The sequence below is a fragment of the Vombatus ursinus genome, unplaced genomic scaffold (assembly GCF_900497805.2).
Source record: "Vombatus ursinus unplaced genomic scaffold, bare-nosed wombat genome assembly UNPS02014779.1, whole genome shotgun sequence".
In the NCBI taxonomy this organism is placed as follows: Eukaryota; Metazoa; Chordata; class Mammalia; order Diprotodontia; family Vombatidae; genus Vombatus; species Vombatus ursinus.
The window spans coordinates 106,545-132,981 of record NW_020954557.1 but is presented as its reverse complement, the minus strand read 5'-3'; the positions used below and the strand labels follow the sequence as shown (position 1 = coordinate 132,981).

The window sequence follows — 26,437 nt, the reverse complement described above, 5'->3', positions numbered from 1 at the left end:
GCTCCCTGAAAGTAGGGACTGTTCAATTCTTTGTATTGTATCCCCAGCAACTAGCACAGTACTTAGCACGTAGTAGGCACTTAATAAATGCTTGTTGATTCTCACCTTTGCCTTTTTTAGTTCAAGGGACCAACAGAAGGGTTATGTAGCCTACCATCTTCCTCTATATTAAAATAGTCTATGTATCATGGAAACTACTTATTATTTAAAAATTTAACAGAATTTCCTTGTGAATCCACCTGTGAATCTCCCCTTATTGGGAATGGGTTAGAGCAGGACTTCTTAAACTTTTTCCATTCATGACCCCTTTTTGACATTGTGTGGCCTGTACTGCACGCACAGTATAAAGTGCAAGCGCTTCATGTTCAGAACCAATGCTGCAGTGAAGTTGCACAATGCAACATGATAAAGCCCTGCCAGAAACACCCTGGATTCATTACACACTTGATTTTTAATTACTTTTGGTCATTTTGTGTTTTTGGCAACCTTTTATTGTTGCCAAATTGGGTTGCGACCCACAATTTAAGAAGAGCTGGTAGACACAAGTGTTCCCCAGGCTTTGGTCTTCCGGTGACACCGATCACCTTCTTTGCTTGCGTCACCCCCACTTCCTCATTTTACTAGCCTGATCTTGTGTATTTTTGTGGGAGATAGGTAATCTCCCAGCAACTAATCCTATAGGGGGCCTACCCCCTCCATAGTAACTGCTGGGGCTTAATGAGAAGGTTGACATTCTCTTTATATCCCTCGAATTAAAACAAACATCCTAGTTTATTTCTCCTCACATACTCATGTTTTTTTTTGGATAAATGTAAGAATTATAAAATTATTAATATCATTGACGGGATATGTATGAGGACTTACATTATGAAGGACAGTGGAGAACATGAAAACCACAGGATAAAATCTGTCAGGTTTTCACAAAGATGACATTTTTGCTAACAGACCAAGAACCCTAGAATGCTTCAAAACATCTCATTTGAGAGCCTTTGAGAAACTTACCTCCTTCATGGAGCTTTCTGACAACTAATTCCACATCTGCTAAAGACTGCATGCTGATTAGGTTACTGTGGTTGGATATGCATTCTGCATTTGCCTCATCCCAGGAACCACTTTCATTTACCAGCAGATAGCAAAAGCCATTGTTTGGCAGCCAGCCTGGATCACAGTGGGTCTCTAAATATGTCCAAACATCTGGGGGAAAAGCAGTTATTTATATTTCATTGAAAACACATCCATTTTGAACAGATAACTTCATGCAAGTTCTCTCTTCTTAAAAACTAACTCTTCTAGAAAAGCTGGGATGTACGATCTTAGGAGGTACAGAAATACGAACGTTCTTTGTATGGAATAAAACAATAAGGTGGATCTAGTAGGGGCAGACCTAACCTAGCCACACTGGGCACAGATCTATGTGGGGAGGGGCAGAATTAACAGGAGGTACCGAAAAAAAAGATATCCCTTGGTCTCTTGCTGGTGGAGGAAGACTACAGAATAAGTGAATCTTGCTCTGGGCACAGGACTGGCTAGAGTCACCATTAGTATCTTCAGCTTGAAGAGTTTATACTAAGTCAGTGAAGCAAACACCACCATTCTATTACATAATTAGCTTAGCAACCAGCATAACAGTCACTGGTGACAAAAGGAAATTTAAAGTTAGACTAATCTACTTAGACAGTACATTCAATTTCCCCCATTTATCCTCTGGCCAAGAGATGGCTAAACAGAGTAGAGGATAGTATATGAAGTTCTCTTTTTTTTCCTTCCTTCCCCTCAGGCTATAGGTCAGTAGCCACTTTAGGCATTCCTCTCAACTTCACCTTCATGGGTACCACTTGAGCTAAATTCACAAAAAGATATTCTGAGGAAAGGGAAATAAAATCAGGAAATGTGTACTTGGAATGTCTGTGGTTGGAAACAGCGATATCTATCAGTAAGCCTTTGCTTCCCTCTTTGAGACTTTCAGGGTCTATTTGAGACCCTTTAGCAGAACCTCAGTAACCTTAATTTGTCCCAACTTGAAATTGCCAACCAATATCCCATGCAACATGTTACAGTTTCCTCAAACAGTCCAGGCCAACATTTAGTGAGCCTAGCATGTATATGGGCACTGGGCTAGGCATTGAAGATATTTAAACAAAATGAAAACCAGCTGCTGCCTTTAAAGGCTTCCTAATAGACTGGGAGTAGGAGTAGGGGGATAATATTGAATAGATATTTATATAAATGATATTTTGAGGAAGAAGAGAAAAGTGGCTCTGAACAAAGGGGATCAGGAAAGGCTTTCTTCACAGAAGGAAACACATGAGTTGAGCTTTAAATAAAGCGAGGCATTCTAAGAGCTCATGATGTCAAGGAAGGAGTACCTCCATGTTTGAGAATAGCAGGTACAAAACGTCAGAGGCAGTAGAAGGAATGCCAACCGCAGGAAACAGTAAAAAAAAAAAGTCAGTTTAGCAGGGATACATAGTATATGAAGGGATGTAAAGTGAGGAGAGTTGAGTGTGACTCCAAAGTTGCCAATCTGAGTGATTGGAAGGATGGTGTGGCCCTCTAGAAAATAAGGAATTTTGGAGAATAAGCAAATTTGGGAGGAAGATGATGAGTTTAATTTGACTTGCTGAGATACAAGAAGGAGCTGGGGAAAAATGGCTCACTTTATAGCCAACCACTAGCTCACAATTTTATAGGGAACAACCTTACATTAGAATATATATTTTTGGTTTTGCTGTTTTTCTTCTTTTCCTAAATTAGGATTTTAAAATCTATTTTGTATCTATTATTTTGTACTCTAGATCATCTGCATTTTACCCTTGTGTAAACTCACGTAAAATTGTTCATTCTAGAGATGCTACGTTAGTCTAAACAAAATTAATCTGGGTAATACCATTGAAGGCTTAGTGACAGCTAAAGCATAGTGACAACTAATCTTGTCAGATTGATAAAGGGTTAAATCCCATGAAAATAACCATTATATTATTAAGTCATATCTCTAGAAACTAGAGAATCACATGTGCATACATATTGTATTTGTTGTCTAAAAGCTTTGCTTCCCATTTGCAGAAACACTGAGATGTACACCTTCTATTTGCCTCACCTTGTTCACTTCAATCTTAAAGGTAATTCAACAAGGCCACTATGAGCTATAAATGAATCCTTCCTAGAAAAGGAAAATTGAATAGCTACATCTTCTCTCCATTTGAAGTGTCAGCACACCTGGATGAAGACAATCTGGATAAAGGCCCCCTAAATTTACTGACTTTATTTTTCACAAAATTATGATTTTTAAGTCTTTTTGGTGAATGACCAAAAAAAAGGGAAGGAAGTATTACCTGATGACTTCGATGTTTCATTAAGTGGCTTCTTGCAGACATAAGGGAACTGAGCTTCACACGGAAAACTGTGCCACTGGCCCGAGTCAGCATTCATTATTACACAACTTGAGCCACCTACTGTAGATGAACTGGGAATTTCTTCAGAGTTTGGTGGAAGAACAAAAAAACGAAGTAGGGGTAGGGGAGAGAGGTTTTGTGTTCAGTTAGAAAAGGGAAAGTGACAGGTATTTCTAAACTTCTGCTTTTACTTAAGAGAACAAGAACATCATTTAGTAAAACTTTAGCTAATTGGAACCCAACTAACACCCCATAAAGAATCTTTGACCCTGGTTGAAGGAATGATGGAATAAAAAAAAAGCACAAGATCATTTCTAACCTCTAGGAGGGGTAAGAGAACACTAAGGAATATAAAAGCAGCTTTAAAAAAAGAAAGAATGAAACAAAAAGAGAAAGAGAGAAACAAAAAGAAAGGCAAAGAGAAACAGAAAGAAAAAGAAAGAGAAAGGAAAAAGAAAGAGAAAGATAGAAAATGACAGAAGCAGCCAGAAATGCTGGAGTGGGAGGAAGGCTTAGGGGAAGAGGTCATAAGGGAAGAAGCTGAAAGAGATTCATTTTCGTTTTCTTTCTTTCTTTTTCTTTTTTCTTTTTTTGGCTAGGCAATGGGGTTAAGTGACTACATGGTAGTGAGTGTTACGTGTCTAAGGCTGGATTTGAACTCAGGTCCTCCTGAATCCAAGGCCAGTGCTCTATCTACTGCATCACCCAGCTGCCCCCGAGATTCATTTTCTTATCCTCTTCCTCTAACTCCAACCTTCATCATAAAACCTCAAGGATATTATGTGGGAAGTATCAGGAAATCCCCTAAATGGGAAAGGATGGTGAAATGATGAGGAATTAAGAGACCCTTCCTTCCCACTGTTGCAATGATTTCACAAGGGTATTCACTCTGGAGATTTGGACATATTGAGCCAGAAGTTGGCATAAAAATGTGACCTTTGAGGCTCCATAAGATTGTGACTTTTATGGGCTGGAAGTGTCCCCTAAGCCTTTGTGGGAAGAGTGAAGGGGGTATAAAGATGGACAATAGGGGCAGTGTTAAATATTCTGTCTGTCACTCAGATCTTATTTTTTACTTTTAAGGCTGAGGTGTTCTAGAATCTGAACCACTTTACCTGGGCTCTCTCTTTTGTTCTGTTTTCCTGAGCTGCTACAATCTTGCTGCCTGTAGTTTACCTCTTGAGGTTCCCTTCCATATCCCCTGTATCCATCCTATATGTACATTTTTTACATGCTGTCTCACCTATTAAAATGTGAGAGTCCTGAGGGCAGGGACCAAGTTACTGCCTTTCTTTGTATCTCTAGGGTTTCACACATGGTAAGCACTTAATTAATGCCTGCTGGCTGACAGACTGCCAAACTTTCTCAGAACATGCACCACTGACGCCAAAAGGACCATGAGAAGGCAGAATTCATTTTCCTGGGAGTACTGCATATGAATGAACTGTTGGGATTTTATTAGAGCAAAAATATCCCCAAGTATTGGTATTTACTTTTCATGAGATTAAATTTGTCAGTCATCAATATGTTTTAATCCCAGGTGCTGGATAAGTATTCACCCCTATTTTCCAGAATAGATTTCTGAGTGTGTGAGTGATTTATCAGAGGTTATCTATCAAGATTTATTGATGATGTCAAAAACCTCCTGGGGCTCTGTTGGAGAATCTAAGGAACAGCTTCAGTAACAAATGTCAGGTCTAAGGTGTAAGTTTAAATCTGGGATCTTTTCTCAGAGGGCTCACCATTCCCACAAAATACCCAGCCAGGTGTCTCATTCTGACAGCTCCCCAATGGTTTCCTCAGACTATGGTGCTCCTAACTAAAAGTAGTAGTTAATCCAGTGGCCACCAAGATATGTTCAGTAGCTCCATCAGATAGTCCAAAACAGTCTATTAATAGTATTACAACTGATATATTGTAGAAGGAAAAGTTCTTTCAAGATAGGTAATACGAGCACAAGTCTAAAGAATTATGAGTCTCATAAATACTTAATAGTCTGGGGTGGGGATGGAGAAGAGAGTCAAAACCCATTTTTACTAAGGCCTGTACTATTCCTAATAAGGAAAAAGGGAAAAAAAGTTACCTGGATTCCAGTTGAGAAAATTTAATGGGGTGTGATCAGACCATTCCCAACCTTTTGAATTGTCTAGTTGATTTAAACCAATCCAGAACATTTTTGGAATCCCCTCTTTATCTGTAAAGATAAAAAAGACACCCATTGAGTTATCTGATTGAGGCTGAAGTTATTAGCACCACACAACAATCTAAAGAACTTTAGTTTAAGCTGAGATTCAATTTTGAATCTCCTAAAAATGGCAGAGTAAACAGGGCAACACAATCTGTTCAGGTTACTAACACACTCCCTGAATACCTGGTGAGTAGATACAACTTGGATTTCTGAGCACTATTCTCCAGTGAAATGCTTCTGACATGCTCTCCAAACTACTCCTAATAAAACTGAAAAGTAGGAGGCATGACTCATCACAGGCAGCTAGGTGGCACAGTGGCTAGTGCCCTGGTCATAGAGTCAGGAAGACTGACTCCTGAGTTAAAAGCCTGGTCTCAGACATTTACTGGCTGTGTAACCCTGAGCGAGTCACTTATCCCTGTTTGCCTCAGTTGCCTCATTCTATAAAATGAACTGGAAAAGGAAATGGCAAACCACTGCCAAATCAGGTCACAAAGAGTCAGATATGACTGAAACAATTCAACAACCACCACTACAACAAAAATTGGTAGAGGGAGATGCCTCTGGGGAGTTTCCTATAGCAATGAAATCCCAGGTCTAGACTTTTAAAAAAGATGGGGTAGCATCAGGTAGTTCTAAAGGAATCTTAGAGCTAGTGGAAATTTCTTGTCCCTGTTGGTAAGTAGAGGCAGCTAGATAGTGAAGTGGATAGAGTGCTAGGCCTAGAGTTGCAAAGATCTGAGTTCAAATCTAGCCTCACACATTTATTAGCTTTGTGACTCTGGGAGAGTCATTTAACTTTTGTTTACCTCAGTTTCCTCATCTGTAACATGGGGATAACAATTGCACCTACTTCTCAGTACTTCACACAGTGCCTGGAATATAGTAGGCAATTAATAAATGCTGGTTCCCTTCTTTTCCTTCTCCTCTCTGTTTTGATGCCCTAAGTTCTGGTTACTTAGTTATGTATAATCTGAGGTCTAGAAATCAAGGCTGTTAGCAGCATTTAGATTATGTAAGAGGACAGAATGGGAAAGAAGAATAGTTACAGTCATGATTTTAGCAATCAGACTGAACATCTCTCCATGAGTCCATGTAGAGTTAAGAGAATCAAAAGAAAAACAAAACAAAATTAAAAACGAAGTCGAAACAAAACAAGAACATTCCTGGCTTCTATGGTAAAATCATGGCTAAGCCTATCGATAGCAGCAGCCAGCCAGCAAGTCCAAGTCAAGTATGGGTGTTAGGGATAAGGTGGGCAGAGGTAAGAGCCTGGATATGGTGGGGCCTTCTATGCTAAATAAGAACTAGGAAGTATGCCCTCTGGGGCAATTCTACAGCTTTCTTTGGTAATAATAGATACCTAAAGACACATGGAAAAGCCCTAAGACTTTTGTTACTAAAGAATGCACCAGTTTGCTGATATCTCAAGTTTTCTTCATGACTGGTCTCAAATGATTACTTCGCAACTCTTCAGACCAGCAGACTTAATTTACTCAGTCCCTTCCACTTAAACCTATTAAACATTATTCAGGAAATTCATAGAACTATGGTAATAAAAGGACATTTATGGATAATATTTTTTGCTTGTATAGGGAAACATATTTCTGAAAATATAATTTTTTCTAACAGAAATATTAATTATTCAAGTCTCAAATTAAGTAGGAAAAAGCCTGGAACAATGTGAAGGTTTAAGAGCAGGGCATGGAGACTGAAGTTTTGAGCTTTAGAGCTATGAGACATGAAGAAACTTATGCTAGGGATGACTCTCTGGGCCTCAGCTTTGTCATCTGCAAAATGGAGCTAGAATAGGTGATTTCTAAAGTCCTTTCAAGAACTAAGTGTTATGATGTTATTCTTCTTAATACATCAAAGTACTGAGTGACTAAGTATTCATTGAATATCTAATATGTGGCATGGTACAAGTGCATACATACATATATGTATGTGTACGGGTACATATATACGTATACATATGTATGTGTGTATGTGTGTATGTGTGTATATATATACACACATATATATATACATATATATGTGTGTATATATATATATACACACATATGTATATATGGGAGAGAGCCTAATGATGGTGTATAAAAAGAAGAGAGAGGAGGGCATTGTATAGAGCTTTGATATGTACAGTCAAGGGATTCACAAGATCCAGCAAAAGAAACCAAGGATTAATCACACAAATAGCAGGTGAATGAAGAGAGAAGAGTCACAAAAAACCAGGAAGGAAAGAGTATTTAGGAAGAGAAGGCAATCAGCAGTGTCAAATGCTGCAGGCCAAGAGGGGTGAGGATTGAGAAAGAGCTATTATATTTAGTAATTAAGAGATCACTGATAACTTGAGAAAGAGAGAAGTACCAGTTGAATGATGAGGTCAGGTCAGAGTACAAAGGGTTTAAAAGGGAATTAAAGGAGATAAAGGGAGAAATCACTGAGTGTATATGACATTTTCAAAGCATTTAGCCGGGAAAGGGGAAGGAAAGACACAGGAGCGCTTGTGAGTTAGGGGTATGACTGATCTTGTGGAGGCTGAAGTAAAGCGGAGGCATAGATTGAAGAATTAGAAGTTGGGGTATTTAAAGGAATAGCAACATATTTGCTGAAGTCCTCCAGTATGAGGGTAGGGGTTGGAATGGGATAGAAGGCTTTGAACCAGATCCTGAACCTACTGAGGTAGGAGGGAGAATATTCGCACATTCCTACACACACAAGTTACATGTGTGTATATGTGTGTATATGCCCATAAAAGCACTTTCATAATGTAATGGTAGGCATTCACACATATATGTTCGCGCGTGTGTGTGTGCATATGTATGTATAAAACCTCCTTCTCCATCAATGGAGCTTATGATCTTAGGGGGGAATGCAGAAAGAGAGAAAAAGAAAAGAACACAGGCTAGAACATAATGCTAACTGTACGTATGCCAGAGAAAAATGTAGATGCAAAGAAGCTGAGTGGTCCTAACTCAAGGGGTCAGCGAGGTGGTGCAGTGGATAGAGGTCCCAGCCTGGAGTCAGGAAGACTCGTTTTCATGAGTTCAAATCTGGCCTCAGACACTTAAACAGAGCTGTGTGGCCCTGGGCAAGTCACTTAACCCTGTCTACCTCAGTTTTCTCATCTGTAAAATGAGCTGGAGAAGGAAATGGCAAACCACTCCAGTATCTTTGCCAAGAAAATCCAAGTCAGACACAACTGAACAACAACAATCCCAATTCAAACCAACCTTCCTCTCCTCAGTCTGCTCTCTCATTCCCATCTACTTCAATCCTTTTCTTGAGGTAGGGTATGGGAGGGAGGTACACAGTAACTGGGGACTTGCCTAGAGTCATACAGTTGAATTTGGACTCAGCTCCTTCTGACTCTGGGCCTGGACCTCTATCCACTGAGCAACCTAGCTACACCCATCCACTTCCATCTTCCATCCCAGGATACTGACATTGATCTCTCGACAGTCAAATAGAATGGGCTTTTCCCCATCCAGATCCTTCCTGATCACCCCATAGCATTTGACACTATTGACCACTTCACTACCCTGGGTTTTTGTGAGTCTGCTGCTCTCTTGGTTCACTTCTTACCTGACTGTTCCACCTCACTCTTCTTTTACTGGATCTTGTGGATCAACAAAATGTGGGTATCTTCCAAGGCTCTCTACATACTTTCACTATGTGATCTCATCAGCTCCCACAGGCTCAATTATCATCTCTACACAGATGATTCCCAGATCTATTTATTATGTCATGGTATCTCCCTTGAGTTTCTTCTCTCTCTCTCCTCTCTCTCTCTCTCATTTCCAACTGGATGTCCATGTGCATCTTATACTCAACATTCCTAAACCAGAACTCATTACCTTTTCTCCCAAACTTCCCTATTACTATCAATGGCACCACTATACTGGCAGTTAGCCAGGTTCACACGGCGGGTGTCATCCGTGACACGTTACTCTCACTCATCCTACACGTTCAGTTAGTTACCAAATCTTGGGATTTCTTTCTCTACAATATCCTATACATTCTGTATATTTTTCTATATTTCTATATATATTTCTAAAATATCCTATATATTTCTTTTTCTACAATTTCCTATATATCTTCTCGTTCAGTAGCCACCCTAGTTCTCCTCTCACCTAGACTATTACAATAGCCTCCTAAATGGTCTCCCTGCCTCAAGTTTCTCCCAACTTTAATCCATCCTCCTGTCTACTGCCACATGAATTTAGCTAAAACACAGGTCTGACGATTTCACTTCCCTACTCAATAAACTCTAATGGCTCTCTAAGATCAAATACAAACTCCTCTGTCCTTCACTGAAGGCCCTTCACAACCTGGCCCCTTCCATTTTTCTTACACATTATTTCCCCCTGTACATACTTCATGGACCCAGCCACACTGGCCTAATTGCTGTTCCTCACATCTGATACTTCATCTCGCATCTCTGAGCCTATGTACTGGCTGTCCCTCATACCTGGCACGCTCTCTCTCCTAATCTCTAAGACTCCTTTGCTTGCTTTAAGACTCAGTTCAATGCTACGAACTGCAGAACAATCTCCCTGTATCTCCAGATGCTAGTGCCTTCCCCTCTAATATACTGCGCTGAACATACTACATCGGACTACTTTCCATGCACTCTGTATTTATCTTGTATAGACATGTTATCTCTCCTGAAAGCACAGAAAGACTTTAAGGGCAGGGACTGTTTTTTGCTATCTCTTTGTCTATCCAATGATTAGCACAATACTTTGCAAATAGCAAGCACTAAAAAAATGCTTATTGATTGAATGATTCACTCACATTGTATGGCTTAAAGTCCTTAACCTTACCAATGTCAAACTCTTCCTCAAGTACAAAACTTTCATTCATACTACCTAAACATACTTAAGTCTTTCTTATTCCTTCTTACTATATCTAATTCCATGTCTGTTTTCATCCTCCCTTTTATCTTTAAGTGCTTTTCATTCCTTTTTTTCCCCAGAGACTTTAAATCTCATTTCTTCCACAAACCCTTTCAACTAGAATAGATGTCAATTCAGTATTTATATTCTCTATCCTTTTTTCCAATATGGAGTTCATCTACCATAATCATAAGCATAATTTTTTGTAAGGGAAAATTATTGTATAGGTTTCCATCACTACAATACTATTTATGAGTATACAGTGAGATTCCCAATGATTGAAATTCTATTCTGGAAAAAAAGGATTTTTTCCCCTAGGGTTTCTAGTAAGATGTAGAAGTGACTGATCTTGGCTCCCCTGAACCACCTCAAAACAATGACAAATATGCCAAATTAAATAAAGGTAACAATTATCAAAAAGAGAGCCATATGAAATGGGGAATAGAAAGAAATCAAAGTAGGAGGTCATGGAAACATAGATGTAGAGGTAAAATTCACCATCTAATCCTCATTTTTTAGATGAGAAAATTTATTAAGTAGTGCAAAGCAAACAAAATAGAAACAAAGGAACAATTCCAGTGTAACATTCTTTCTAGGGCTCACTGTCCTAGTTCTTCATACAGTGGCAGGTAGAGTCCCTAGAAGAATAATTAGTGCTACTCTCCAGGTTTCTCAGAGGAACTCTGAAGAGGTATGCTCTTTGAGCCCCCACCGATGTGCTTCCCAATAACATGCAGACAGCAGACTCAGTTCTTAGCAAATGCAATTACTCAAATGGATGGCAAGAAGAATAACAAATCATTCCCTAGTCATGCCCACCCAAATCTAGAGTGCACACTCCTACAAATACAGAGAGTGCATGAGGATAGAGGGGGAACAAACTTAAAGAATAATGGCAGTGAGTACATATCATCAAGGTAATTCACATCTGGAATTTCAGGACTAAGTTCAGTTCAGAGCATGGTGTCAACGATCAATGAAAAACTTTGCATAAGCATATTTTCAATGCACAGAATAATTTAAAGTGAGTGAATACCTATCTTAATATCCTGTTGTTTATAGGTATCAATATTGTGAGAGTATAAATTCTTCGAGTACATAGGTAGTGTGCTTAAAACTTATTTTGATACTGCATTCATCTGTTATTTCTTTACATTTAATTCAAATTTTACATACAAAATATTCTATCTATATTTCCTTGGAGTTAGCTTACCTTTTAGATGAATTAATTCAGCTGCACTTGAGATGCTTACTAAGTCTGCTCCTTGATTCTGACATGAAATTAATGCTTCCTTCCACGTAAGAGCTGCCTGGGTATTAAGCTGGTAGCAACTTCCAAATTGCTCATTCTTTTCCCAATTATCTTTACAGCCATCCTCTATTAAAAAGACAACATTTAAAGACTAGACATTTTTATATCCATTGTCTATCCTTGAACTTCAGTGTTTGCAGAATTTTCAGATGACGGAAATGCTGTCAGTTATGTTTGATAACCTAAATATCACTATAAACAACTGGGATGTATGCTGTCACTGAGATAGTGATATGAAAGAAACACCATTTGACTGTTTTTCTCAGAGATTCTAAGCCTACAATTCCAATTTTTGTTGTCATTGTTGTTCAGTTGTTTCAGTCATGCCCAATTCTTTGTGACCCCATTTGGGGTTTTCTTGGCAAAAACACTGGAATGGCTCGCCATTTCCTTCTTCAGCTCATTTTACAGATGAGGAAACTGAGGCAAACAGGGTTAAATGACTTGCCCAGGATCACACAGCTGCGTAAGTGTCTGAGGCCAGATATGAACTCAGGAAGATGATCTTCCTGTCCCACAGTTCAGCACTCTATCCACTACAAGAGCAACCACCAGGTAATAACTTGGGTTATGGAACACAGCTTCATGCATCCTCAAGTAGAAATGACTGAAAAGTGATGAATAATTTCATTAAGGTTTTCTACAAAGATAACCTTTAAAAATCAACATGGGATGAGTTAATTATAAGAGGAAGATAAAATACTAAGACGTATCTGTGGAGGCAGCACAGTACAGGACTAAGAATTAGGTTCGTTTTTAGTTCCACTATGAACTATCTGTATGACTTGGGAGGAAGTCAATTAATCTCTCCGAGCTTCAATTTCCTCGTCTATAAAAGGAGGCTCACAGGATGTAGAGTTCAAGGTCTGGAGTGGTTTAAGTAATTTATTAGTGGTCACAAGTAAATAGGCAGAACTCAGATCTGAATGTAGGTCCCCTGACTCCAAGTCCAATTGCCTCTTTTTTTCTAACATACCACATTGAACTAAATCAGTTGATTATTAAGGCCCTTCTACCCCTGACAATTCTATTATTCCATATATAGTAAGCTTTGGGGGCGGGGCTGGGGAAGAACACAGGCACAGTGTGGCATTTTCCTGATGCCATCATTCCTGGTATAAATTGCTGCTTAGCTAAATCTTTGCTTTTAATATTTTTGCCAAGAAATGTTTTACTCTGCTTCAGCTATAGAGTTGTCAAGGAGTGAAAATCAACCTGGAGTCTTGGCCTGTTTCTGGATCCCACAAGCCACTTGTAACTTTGATGTTACAAACTCTATATGTTTGATCTGTTCAAACATTTAGGGGCCTACTATGTATGGGGCAACTAGGTGGCACAGTGGATAGAGTACAGGCCTGGAGCCAGGAACCAGGAAGACCCAAGTTCAAATCTGGCTTCAGACATTTATTAGCTGTGTGACCCTGGGCAAGTCACTTAATCCTGTTTGCTTCAGTTTCCTAACCTATAAAATGAGCTTCAGAAGGAAATAGCAAACTACTCCAGTGTCTTTCCCAAGAAATTCCCAAATGGGTTCATGAAGAGTTGGACACGACTGAAACAACTGAACAACAACAAGAAAACTATGAACTAGGCACCATGCTAGAGGAATAGTATAGTTAGACTTAAAATAGGCATAATGTGAGATAAGTCTGCAAAGATCAGTTGAAACCAAATGGTGGATGGTGTTTTTATCTAGCTAACAACATTGAGTAGCCTGGAGTAGTGAAGGGTGTGTGCCTCTGCTACATAATATGTGACCGTAATCTCTTGGGGTCTTGGTTTCCTCAATTATAAGATGGCAAGACTGCATTAAATGATCTCTATATGAGCCTGTGCATCTCCACATCTATGTTCATGTAGGTAATGGAAAATTATTGAAAGTTTTAGATCAAGGCCACCCTATGAAAAAGACTACTCGAAAAAAGAAAGTCTTAAAAAAACCCAAACAAACCATATTCACAGAGCCCCAGCTTAATAATCCCCGGACTATATGGTCTGAGATTCCTTTCACTTTCACTCTCTGATCCTATGAGTTTCTCTAGCAAGTTTAAGAGTAGGAACAGAGAGAGCAGATGGTGGAAATCACTCAGGTCTAGGACTTGGAAAGGGAAGTCAGTGATCCCAGAGTGAGAGCGTGAACATCACTTACATAGCTGACTGTGGGATTCAGGCTAAGTGATGTCTGAACAAAACTGAGAGACAGGAAGGTCAGGATGAAGGTGAAGAATAGATTAAGAAATGAGGCAGTGGGATTGAGGGCTCCTTTGGAGAGATTTGGAGAAAAGAGTTCGAGACTTTAGAGTTGTAGCCGTTCCAAATCCCAAGTCTGGCCTGACCGGTGTCAGGCTGAAGGAGAGTTTAAGTCATTGGAATTAAAAGGATTAATAAACTTTGAGGACAGAGTAGTTGGAAAGGTTTTATATATATATATATATATATATATATATACACATATACATATACATATATATATATATATATATATATATATATGCCAACAATCAGAAAGACCTGAGCTCAAATCCAGCCTCAGACAATAGCAGTCAGAACCTGGGCAAGTCACTAACCATCTTTGCCTCAGTTTCCTCATCTGTTAAATGAGCTGGAGGAATGGCAAATCACTCTAGTATCATCGCCAAGAAAACCTTAAATGGGTTCACAAAGAGTCAGATATGACTGAAAAATGTCTCAACAAAAAAAGATTGCCTGGCTGCTAGGTGATACTGCTAGGCCTTGAGGCAGAAGACCCGAGTTCAAATACAGTCAGCCTGCCTCAGACACTGACTAGCTGTGTGACCATGGGGAAGTCATTTAACCTCCTTCTGCCTTAGACTGCTTAATGGTAAAATGGGAATAATAATAAATAGCATCTACACCCCAGGGAAGTATGGATCAAATGAGATATTTATAAAGTACTTTGCACCATGTCTAGTACATATTAGGTGCTTCATAATGTTTATTCCCTCCTCCCCTTCTTTATATGACTTGAGCCTGGACAGTACTGTGATAGGCTTTTCTAAGACCAGGAGTTGTTTATGTATGTGGTTGGTGAAACTGACCTAGTGGTCAGTAAACAGTGATAATAATGAGAGAAAGTAGGTAGGGTTAAGTGGAAAATAGCAGCAGAAACAAGGAGTATGGTGATGCTTTCTCTCTGAGAGTTAAGGGAATAGGAAAAGTGATCCCCTACTAGCATTGAAAGGAAATGGTGTTATCAGCAGTAAGACCACTTCTGATCCTAGCTTTGCTAATTAGAACTAGGACATCTCAACACTTTTTTATCCCTAAAAGATCCTAATTTCTTAAAACCCATAGCCTTAAAGGTTCCTTTCCTTGGGCCCTCCTCCTAATCCTTCCCATTTTCCTCCATCTACAGTCTCTGTCTTCCCAAGCAGCTGAGAGGAAGGAAGGAAGGAAGGAAGGGAGGGAGGGAGGAAGGAAGAGAGGGAGGGAGGAAGGGAGGGGGAGGGAGAGAGGGAGGAAGGAAATAGGCATTTATTAAGTGCCAGGCACTGGGGTGGGTGCTTTACAAATATCCCATTTGATCCTCTGGGAACAACCCTAGGAGGTAGGTGCTATTACTATCTCCATTTTACAGTTGAGATAGAGGTTAAGTGACCTGTCCAAGGTCACACAGCTATCAAGTATCTGATGACTCCAGATCCAGTGTTCCATCCACTGTGCTACTTGGTTGCTTCTCTTAGAGAGCCATCTCACTTAGGCCACAGAGGGCAGAGAGGTCCACTGGAGAAAATATTGATGTTCTACCAGTTCACAAGCTGCAACAACAGAGAAAATCTATCTACTCATACTATTTAAAGCACATTTTGTCACAGGGAAATTTCTTGGCATTTCAAGGTATTTCTGGATACTGTATTCAAAAAGAAAAATGAGATTTCTTTATTAAACACTGTCATTGAATGACGTGAATTTTTACATAAATTATGCAAAATGAAGCGGTATCAAATTCTTGTTGGGTGTATGGGGAGGATGGTGAGAAGTCACCATTTGGCTGGTTCTGGCCTGCTCTGGAAACTCTCGGCTCATGTGGTGAGACATGAGGCAGGGTAGACTGGGACATGTTCATACAGAGAAACTGCGTGTAGCAGACTTGTTCTGTCAGTTATGTACTGAGTATCATTTGGTAAATATCATTACTGTTTCTGATCTCTTCTCAAGTGTTTGCATACTTTGTAGACATTGATGTGTATGAAAATCTCAGAACTCCTTAGTCGATCATCAGAAACATTTGTTCTCAGCTCAGTGAGCTAATTTTTAAATCTCAGAGATGAAACGTTACTCCTCTAGTTAAAGAGAGTACATGAACTCTATTTTGGCTGAAAAAGAGGTGATCAGGTTGTTCTTGCTGTTTCCCTTTGCATTCAACTTCTGACCGGATACATGGACCTTGTTTCATATTATCTGCTGTTCCAATGATTTAGAGTGGACTGAGCTCTGGGCTTGGAGTCAGAAAAACTTGAGTTCAAATTTGACCTCAGAAACTTACTGTGTTACCCTGGGCAAGTCACTTAATCTGTTTGCCTCAGTATGCTCATCCATAAAATGAGCTGGAGAAGAAAACGGTAATCACTCCAGTATTTTTGTCAAGAAAACCTCAAATGGGGTCATGAAGAGCAAGGCATGACTGAACAACTCAACAGATTAATATTTTTGCTTAAGAAATATATACAAGTCTAAACATACCGTAGAATAACCAAATCTATCATTAGCTTTAATATCTGTTTTATATAGTGAAGGAAGAACCACTATGTAATCATCAAAAACATAGAATTTGGGTGAAAAAGATGCACCTGATGATTCAGAATATAATGAAGAGGCTCAGTATGACAAATGAGAAGTTTAGCAGAACGGTACAGTGGGATAACACTAACTCTGGAGTCAAAGACTCCACATTCAAATCTTGCTTCTGATATTCTTTACCTGTGCAACCTTAAGCAAGTCATGACTTCCTCGTGCCTCAGTTTTCTCCTCTCTAAAATGAGAAGGAAAAACTCAGTGGCTCTAAGGACTTTTCCATCTATAGCTTTATGAGTCTCTGATAAGCAAGGGGGGAATTTCCCATTTGAGGGAACATTTCTACATTTCTATTTTCAAATCTTCATTTAATAATTCAATCTGACCCAAATCACCTAGTTCATGATCTCAACTTAGAAAAAACAAAACAAAAAACCCAAACCAAAAACACATCCAGCTGAGCTTTTGAGTTCTAGACTAAAATGCAATGGGTTGAAATGATGCAGGGTTTTTTTTCTTAATCTGAAAAATGCCTTTCTAAGAATCAGTGAGGTTAAAATCAGAGGGGATATTTGTGAGGGCTCAAATCAAGGAAGTGATAAAAGATCAACATTTTGAAGAAGAATTTAAGAAAGTTATATGTAATTCATTTTTTCTTTTTTTTTTTGGCTAGGAAATGGGGTTAAGTGACTTGCCCAGGGTCACACAGCTAGTAAGTGTTAGGTGTCTGAGGCCAGATTTGAACTCAGGTCCTCCTGAATCCAGGGCTGGTGCTCTATCCACTGTGCCACCTAGCTGCCCCTATGTAATTCATTTTTTAAAGTGACCAAAAAAATCTTTTTTTTTTTTTTTTTTTAGAAACAAGGCAGAAAATTACCAAGAAATTGCCAATGAACTTCTCAAAACCATAAAGTCATGGTATATAAGATGTCACTTGAGCTCCATTTCATGTGTTCACAATTAGACTTCTTCCTAGGAAAACCTAGGGGCTTTCAGTAATGAATGCAGGAAACTCTGCCATCAGGAAACCTCCAAGTTGGAAAAGTGCTAATTTGCCAATTGAAAAATAATTGCTAGCCAATTATTGTTGGATGCTGAGGAATGAGATTTTATGAGTGAAATATGACAGGAAATCATCAACTACATTTGGGCAAGTTAAATGAACACAGTTCAGTTTTGTTTTAAAAAAAAAAGATGTAAAATTGAAGATGGTGAGTTAATAGATGAAGTGTGAGCCACATTTGAAATCAGTACAAAACCTCCAATACTATAAGGTTAACATTTTGTGGATGTGACAAAATCTTTTTTGTTGTTGATATCCAGTGTTATTAATGTCAATTGAGACATAAAACATGGAGATGTAGGCTTGACATACACACAAAAGTGTCTGGCACCATCTGGAAGGTGTCCAGAGCAAAGGAGAAATGGTAGAGGTAACTTACAAATGTTGAAATCCTCCTGTTTGCAAATAATATTTTATTTATTGCATCAAAATCCTAGAACGTTGTATATTTTGATTTTTAATTAACTTAGCAATCCTCCAAAGAGTTCAGCTTGTCCATGCATCTTAACAAGATCTTCCAATATATTATTTTACTAAAAATGACATGAGGATTTTAGATGTCTTGGTTGTCCAATGGGAAAATAATACTTTTGGGGCAGATGGACATTTTGGCATCTCTCAAATCATACCATAGAGGGGGGGCTACTTATGTAGCCTTATCCATACATACCTGGTTTTAAGCAAATTCCCCACTTCTGGTCATATGGATAATTTAAAGATGTAGCACACCATGTCCCATTATGATTTCCATCACTAATGCATTTGTGATGCCAGACACCATCATTTAAGAAAGGAAACTCACAAGGCCTCCCATAAGAGTTCCCATCCCGAGTATATATCACTGTTTAAAAAGAGAAAGAGAAAGAGACAAAGTAGTCAGTTTCCAATGGTTAATTTCAGAGACAATAAAAATGCCATGTGATTGCCATTGAGAACTGGGTTGTTCTTTTTAAAAACTTGACAAAAGCTAGATCAATGTGTCTGTCTATTGTTTTACTATTTCTCTAACATACAGTACATTCATTCAAGATGCTGGTTACACCTAAAGGAAATGCCAGCTAACATACCAAGAACAATTAGCAAATTCATGAAGATCTTTCTGTTTAGATTTCTTTTCCCAAAACTAATAATTTGTCTGAAATATTTTGCCTTTTCCACAGTCTAACAATGTAAACTAAATCTTCCTGCTATGAAATAAGACCCATGGAAACAAAATCAGTGTATAACATAATGAATGTGTGAATATTAACTAGGAAGAGTCCACCTCAATTAACCAATTAACAAAATGTTTACTAAGTCTACTATGCACTTATGGAAAACATGAAATTATAACACATAGTCCCTGATCTCAAGGAGCTTACATTTAGGTGGAGAGACAGAAATATAATTATAATACACGGTGGATAGAGCCCAGGGCCTGGGGTCAGGAAGATCCAAGTTCAATCCAGTTTCAGACACTTAGTTGCTATATGACCCTGGGCAAGTCATTTAGCCCTCTTCATCTATAAAATGAATTGGAAAAGGAAATGGCAAAGCATTCCAGTATCTTTTCCAAGAAAACTCCAAATGGGGTCCCACAAAGAGTCAGACGTGACTGAACAATAAAAAGTTTTACAAAATAATTTTATCATCAAATTGTGTGGTACTAACAAGAGCAATAGAAATCAGAGAAGAGAGAGACAAATATTGGCTCCAGCAGTACTGGAAAGTATCATTAAAAGAAATTAGTCATGGAAACGGAATTATTATTCATCAATTTGTTATTTATTCTCTATGGACATCAGCCTATATTTGGCCTAGAGCTGAGACAACGCCAACCATTAAGGATTCAGTGAACTGCTATGTCCCAAATCTACCCAATAGTCAGTTTTTGTAGGCCCAAGAGCTAGTAATTGTTTTTGCATTTTTAAATACAAATAAAAATTTATTTAAAAGTATAAAAACCATTCTTAGCAGGCCACCCTGCAGTCTGCAGTTTGCAGACCCCTGCTACCTATAGATAAATTTTAATTTTGTGAGAGGAAGGAAGTAGGGCTTTCATTAAATAATTATTTATAATTAATTAAATAAATAAATAATTGTACCTACTATGCAAGTAGTGGGGGAGACACAAAATTTAGATAAGATACAGTCCCTACTTTCATAGAGTTTATAGTCTAGTATAAAGATATAACTATAATGTATACTATTATGCAGCAAAGAGCCGTCTCCCTCTCCAAAAGGGACCTATGGGAGTTGGGTCCTAACAAGAATTGTCTCTTCAACATAGTTACCAAGTGGTCATCCAGCCTTTAGGACCTAAAATGAAAGAGAGCCTACTACTTCCCAAGCCAGCCTATTCCAATTTTGGCTACTGCTGTTACGGTAAGTCGGCCTCCTTTGTAACTGCTACCTAGGTCTCCTACTCCTAGTTCGATCCACTCTAATCACCCCTTCAAGGTCCCTTACACACCTGAAAGTGTCCTGAAGCCTTTTCTCCTCCAGACTAAATGTGCCCAAGGTTATAGAAGAGATTCTTATCCAGGTATGGATCATATTAGATGACCATTTTCATGCTATCCAACTCAAAAATTATGTAGTTTGATAATTCCGATGTAGCAGAAAGGAAAGGGCCAGGAAGGAAGGAGTTCTCCTTGCTCTACCACTAATTAGCCATAAGACCAAAAGCAAATCATTTTTCTTACTCTGCAAAACAAGGGGTCTTGACTAGATGAAGACCAAGGTCCATAGGAACTACAGCATTTTATAATTACACATACTTTCAGTTTTGTGACTAGACAGGTTTGGCAGCCCACAGAAATCATAAAAAGTATGCCAAAAGTCGCTGATTTTGTAATACTACTATTGCTTCTGGTACTGATAATAATAATAGCATTCATCAAGTGCTTTAATGTTTGCTAATTGCTTTATGTATTATCTCATTTGCTCCTCAACAGTACAATCCTGTGAAGTAGATGCTATTATCAGCATTTTCCAGATGTGGAAAGCTGAGGAGGAAAAAAGTTAAGTGACTCGCCCACAGTCACACAACTAATAAATGTCTCAAGCAGGATTTGAATTCAGGTTATCCTGACTCCAAGTCTAGCCTTCAATCCACTGCACCACCAGCTACCTACGTGATTAGGATGGGATGACTGTCAATATCAATGACACTTTGCCTAACCAATGTCTTACTGCCTGTAGAATGAGAGGTGTTCCAAAGCGGGGACGTGCAGTCTAGTTCCATTAGTAAAAAGAAAAACCAGGTCAAAAAATAAGTATAGAAAGCGGCAGACAGTATTATGAGTGTAGAAATGGACCATTTCTTTTGGTCCCTTACCTTACACCAGTCTTCCAAAAATCCCTACTTTGGTCTAAATAGGAACAACTGTCACATAAGATAACATACCCAGTATCTGAATTACTATGCTCTGGGACTAGGAGTGGGATATGTAGGATTTAACTGAAGTGTAGAGGATGTTCAGTCTAGAGAAGGGGAGACTGGGGAGGACATGATGGCTGTCTTCTAGTATCCAAGGGGCCGTCAAATGGAAGGGATTAGACTTGTTCCCCTTGATACTACAGGCCAGAGTACGGAAGGAATTAAGTTTAACTTTCACTGAAATTCATATGGCATGATGTTGAAGACCCTTAACCATCTTAATTGTCCCCCCCCATAGGAGTTCTTCCTAAAATATGGCAACTCAAAGCTGATCACAATATTCTAGACATCATCTGACCAGGGCAAAGAAGAGTTGGGGGGACTCATTTTATTTTATTCATACTCATTTTGGATACTGTATCTTTGTTAATGCAACTTAAAATCTCATTAGCTTTTTTGGCTGCCATATTACCACACAGATCTGACGGATCTTAAAGTAACCTCAAACTATTGTAGCAGCAGATCAATATATATCTATATCTATAGATATAGATATATAGATATATATGTTGATCATAATTAACAACTCATATTGACATAAGTTTCTAAAAGTGTTTTCCTCACAACAACCCTATTAGGCAGGTAGAGCAAGAACAATTATCTCTATTTTACCGATTAAAAAAAACCCAACAACTTTGAGAGGTACATTGACTTGCTCAGAGTCATATTGTTAGGACAGGAGGTAGGAAGATGATGGTAATAATACTTCCATCAATGACAAACATTTTAAAAAAGCATTATAGGATTCAATAATTCTCTTCATGTTCTCATAACTCCTCAGTGTATTCAAAACTTTGCTAAGTATCAGATTAAAAAAAGTATCACAGCTCCAAGAAGGAAAGAGCCATGGCAGTCAGAGGACTTCACAGTTCATTAGAAAGTCAAAAAAGCAATTACCAGGTCATTAAAGACTTTCCAAAGGAGCATCAAAACATCTTTCACACAATTTCAAAAGACAAGCATAAAACAGTAATACTGCATAGGTTGGGTTGCCATTAATATTCTTGGACATTGCACAAAGAAGCCAGGACTGGCGTTATATTGTCTGGGCAATAGTGAATGTGTTTGAGCAAGACATGCACAGACGCACACTCACACAATCAGAAAAGGCAGGGGTTGTCTATAGGATTTTATTTACAGCTAATTTTCTTATGTAAAGCAAGGCACACCAATCTATACCATAGCTAGTCTGAATCTCTCCAGAGTAAGTTTTGTTTTCCTATAATATAATGGAACATTGACTACAATGGAACAATGAACAGAGTAATGCTGCTATTGAGTAGATATAATTCATCTGATTATCAATGTGAGAAACAAATAACCCATAACTGCACTTCTTCCCACTTTGCATACATGAAGGCTGTCCTTTTATTTATTATAATTTCCCAGAAGCATAGAACTTGAGAGTTGGAAGGACCTTAGTGACCAATCTAATTCAACCTCTTTGTGACCTTTGCCTCTCAGGCTACAAAAAGCCTATTTGAGCAAAGGTGTCCTTAACCCCTGTGGAACATGCTGGCTACTTTCTTGGTATCCTAAGTTTTGATTCTACAGAATGAAGTTGGAAGAGGGGCATAACTGACACATGCTAGCAAATCTGGTTGAAGAATGTTAAATAAAATGATCAACAATAACAAAAACTCTGCTAAACTCTGCTAACCATAATTATTTTTCTGTTTGCATCCTGCTGTTTCTGGACTTCTTAAGTCCCCTGTGTTTCCTGTAGCTAGATAATCAACTCTCAAGGGGAATGCTCTCTGAACACACCAGCTTGTGCTGAAAGGAACCTTAAAATAATAGCTCTCGGGTCAACAGAGCAAATCAACTATTTCAGTGGTTAGACAAATAGTCAGCTTATTTGTTAGAGGAAAGAGGCAAATGAACAAAAAGTTCTATCTGCAACCTCAGTCTGCATCCATGGTGCGTATTCTGTTAAAGACACCTGGAATGGTTAGCCTAGACGCTCACTACTTGTGACAGTTCGTTCTATCTGAGCCTTTCTTGCCATGAAAGAGTCTGATTATATTAGCAGCAGCCCTTCGCTACATTATGACTCCCTTGAATAACCAAATAAATACCAACATATAAAAATGTTTCCCTATATCCTAGAGAGCCCTGGGTCAGAATTTACAGTTATAATAATTATATAATTAGTTATAATTTGCCTTGAGAAAAGTAAGAAACAGGTTTGTAGGTCATAGATTTTGAGCTCAAAGACACATCGAAAGGCCTCTAGTCCAACCTCTTCATTTTAGAGTTGAGGCAACGAAGTTAAAGAGAAATGAAATGATTGGCTCAAGATCAAAAAGGTCATTAAGATAAGCGTTGGGATATGAATCCATGACCTCTGACTCCAAAGTCAAGAAACATGCCACTGTGACATGTTGTTATAGAAAAGGATATGTAGGCAACATGACCATTGTTAAGTATCAGAGTGAATCCATATTGACAATAAAATATTTTATGGTATAGAAAACCTATAATCCCTTTATATTATACTTTGTTATAAGTGTTTTTGTACTTCCCAGAAGAGGAGGGAAAAGTAAAATGCCAAATTTCTTGATTTAAAGGTCTCTAGTTTCATCTTCTGTTCACAGACAACCAGGCCCATGGTTGGGGTGCACATTGATTCTCTTGATTCAGGTTTCTAGGATCTTTGTTTGCATCTTATTTCTGCTCTGACTTTAGGTTCCTTGTTTCTTAATTTTGCTCATCAAGGAAAATAACTATAAACTTTGGTTGAATTAAAGAGCCTACTCGGAACCTTGCTTGATTACATTCAGTGGTAAGAATTAAATAATTTACTAGATAGGGCTCTGGCAGTCTCGATACTTGGTTAGCATCTATGTTATCTAACTAGACAGTCTAAGCAAAAGCCAGAGACAAAAACAGAAATAAAGGGGGAAAGAAATGGAAGAATACTACCAATATACAATCCACAATGGAGAACAGTAACGGATTTTGCCTAAAGAACTATGATGCAGCAAGTTAAAAATTTTATTCAATGTTTGTTCTGTTCTGTTATAATTTGGAGACTGTAACCCTTTTCTATTTCCAAATTAGAGTGAGGTTTTTACAGCACAGACTCCAAACACTAAGCAACAAATGGTTGCCAAATTTAAGAAAGAGGAAGGGAAATGAAGGGAAAATTGTTCTTTCCCAAAGAAGAAAGGGGAAAACAGCCAAAGGAAAACACAATTAGGGGAGGTAAGATATTTTTCCCAGAAGCAACTATGGTCTTATGGATAATGAGAAATGGGATTTCCTCACAGAGAAAGAAACCCACACTGAAAGATGGAGACAGAAAGAAAAAATTGCCAGGGCAGGCCAATATCACTAATGGATCATGATTCAAAAGGTCTGGAATTTCTTTTATCATGACCCTATACCTTATCAGATAGTCTCATGAGTAGCTGAAGCTAAAAACTCACCACTTGGTGACCAATGTTCTAGGAAAGGGATTCTCTGTACTTTAACTAGGCCGATTCTTGGACAACAATCACCATACCTAGGCTTAGACTTAAAGCTTGTCCCCTGCAGTAGGATCTGCAAGAGCTGACAATTTTGTGGCCTAGTTTCTGAGATCCCAGATTCTGTCTCATGCCACGTTGAGGTAATAGTGTCAAACATAAGTGGAGGCATTAATGAATACAGAGACAAAACTGTCAAATCAAATACTGATAAATAGTAGATAGCAACAGACTACAAAATTATTTTATATGACCAAAAAGAACGTATATAAAGAATGCAGTGATGATTCAATATCAGGAAGATAAGTAATAAAAATATATGATTGTAATAACAGAGACAGAATAGGTTTTTAATGAAGTATATTTTCCACTTATGTTTTAAAAAACACTGAAAAATATAAGAAGAGAAGGATTTTTTTCTTTAATATGACAAAGTATATCCTTGAAACAAAGAGCTAGAATCCTGAGTTATTCTTCACTCACCACCCTTTCCCACAGCCCTCATTAATACAAAATGGCATGGTCCTATTTGACCTAGTTTTAGAAATGAATGCTATAGCAATGGGCATGAGAAAGAAAGAATAAATATCTGTAAAGAAGAGGTTAATAGATCTATTTGCATGTAACATGACTGTTAATCAGTCAACAAGCATTTATTAAGTGCTTACTATGTGCCAGGCACTGCGCTAAGCTTGAGAGTTCAAAAAAGGAAAGGGAAAAAAAGCCTCCTTCTCAAGATGCAAACATTCTAATAGCGGAGACAACATGAAAATAATAAGGTGCATACAAGATATAGAATGGATGAAGGTAATGATACAAAAGAGGAGGGCTAATTAGTGTGGATGGGGCAGGGGAAACAAAGTATTGAAACAATAGCTGGGTTCAGTAACATAGTAGGGGATATGAGATAAATATCTCATCCATCTACAATTTTATATACAAAAGTCCATCTACATTTTTATATACCACTAAAAATTCATGAAAATTCAAAGGAACAGAAATAGAAATGTAATTTATGACAAAGAGTATATACACCAAATATTTGCACATTAGCTTGCCAGGGCAGACATCAGACCTACATAAAGGCAACTTTTAAATGGTTTTGATGCAAACAAAGGAAGAAACTCACTAGTTAGTTCATGGATAGTTCAACCTGATGTGGTAAAAATAGCCATATTTCCCAAATTAATTGTGTGGATTCAATGCACTGCCAATTAAAATACCAATAATCTACTTTATGGAATTATGTACAATATTTAAGATGTATTTGGCAGGCAGGTAACATATTTATTAATAGCTTACTATGTGAGGGGAGCTGTGCTAGGGACATAAATATGAGCAAAATATGGGAAAATAGCCAAACATATCAAGAGGAATATATTTTAAAAAATTTATTGGAAAACTGACATTTGGAATCTTATAAGGAACTGATAACAATTTGTAAAAGTAATATTCATCCTCTAATAGAGAAAAACCATACTGCAAATGACTATTTGGAAAATTAATCATTCTCTAAGAGAAACATCCATTAAAACATTCCCTTAAAGCTATCAAATTGGTAAAAAAAAATTAAGAACTACAAAAATCAGTGTTGGCAGGTTTATAAGGAAAACGGACATTCTTTTACATTATCACTTGAGCTTTTAGTAGGTACGATTTTTTTACGGAACTCTCTGGCAATATCTGTAAATGCTTTATAGTAGGATAAGCACTAGACTTAAAGTTAGAAATTTCAAATCCCAAATTTTCCATTCACTATGCAGCCTTGGGCAATCACTCTGCCCCTCTGGGCTTTGGTTTCTTCATCTGTAAAGTGAATGTGTTAGAAGAGATGATTGCCGATGTCCCTTTCAGCTCAAACATCCTGTGAATCTGAAGTAAGAGTTACAAAGCTGAAAAATATCCCCTTTGAGCAGGCGATCTTAACATTCGAAA

The 26,437-nt window shown here is 38.1% G+C and overlaps 1 protein-coding gene across 6 annotated transcripts in view; it reads right to left on the bottom strand.

The window, feature by feature from the left end:
- LOC114045609 (CD302 antigen) overlaps nucleotides 1-26,437 on the bottom strand; it is a 183,742-nt gene that overhangs the window by 139,271 nt on the left and 18,034 nt on the right. For all 6 annotated transcript variants that reach the window (XR_003569406.1, XR_003569407.1, XM_027865689.1 and 3 more), the window contains exons 3-7: nucleotides 18,282-18,452; nucleotides 11,695-11,859; nucleotides 5,476-5,586; nucleotides 3,333-3,473; nucleotides 1,003-1,194 (exon numbers count right to left, since the gene is read on the bottom strand). Coding sequence is in view for 4 of the 6 variants with exons in the window: in XM_027865689.1 (XP_027721490.1) it covers nucleotides 1,003-1,194; nucleotides 3,333-3,473; nucleotides 5,476-5,586; nucleotides 11,695-11,859; nucleotides 18,282-18,452 (780 nt within the window). In the remaining 2 variants the exon portion in view is untranslated. The remainder of the gene's footprint in view (nucleotides 1-1,002; nucleotides 1,195-3,332; nucleotides 3,474-5,475; nucleotides 5,587-11,694; nucleotides 11,860-18,281; nucleotides 18,453-26,437) is intronic.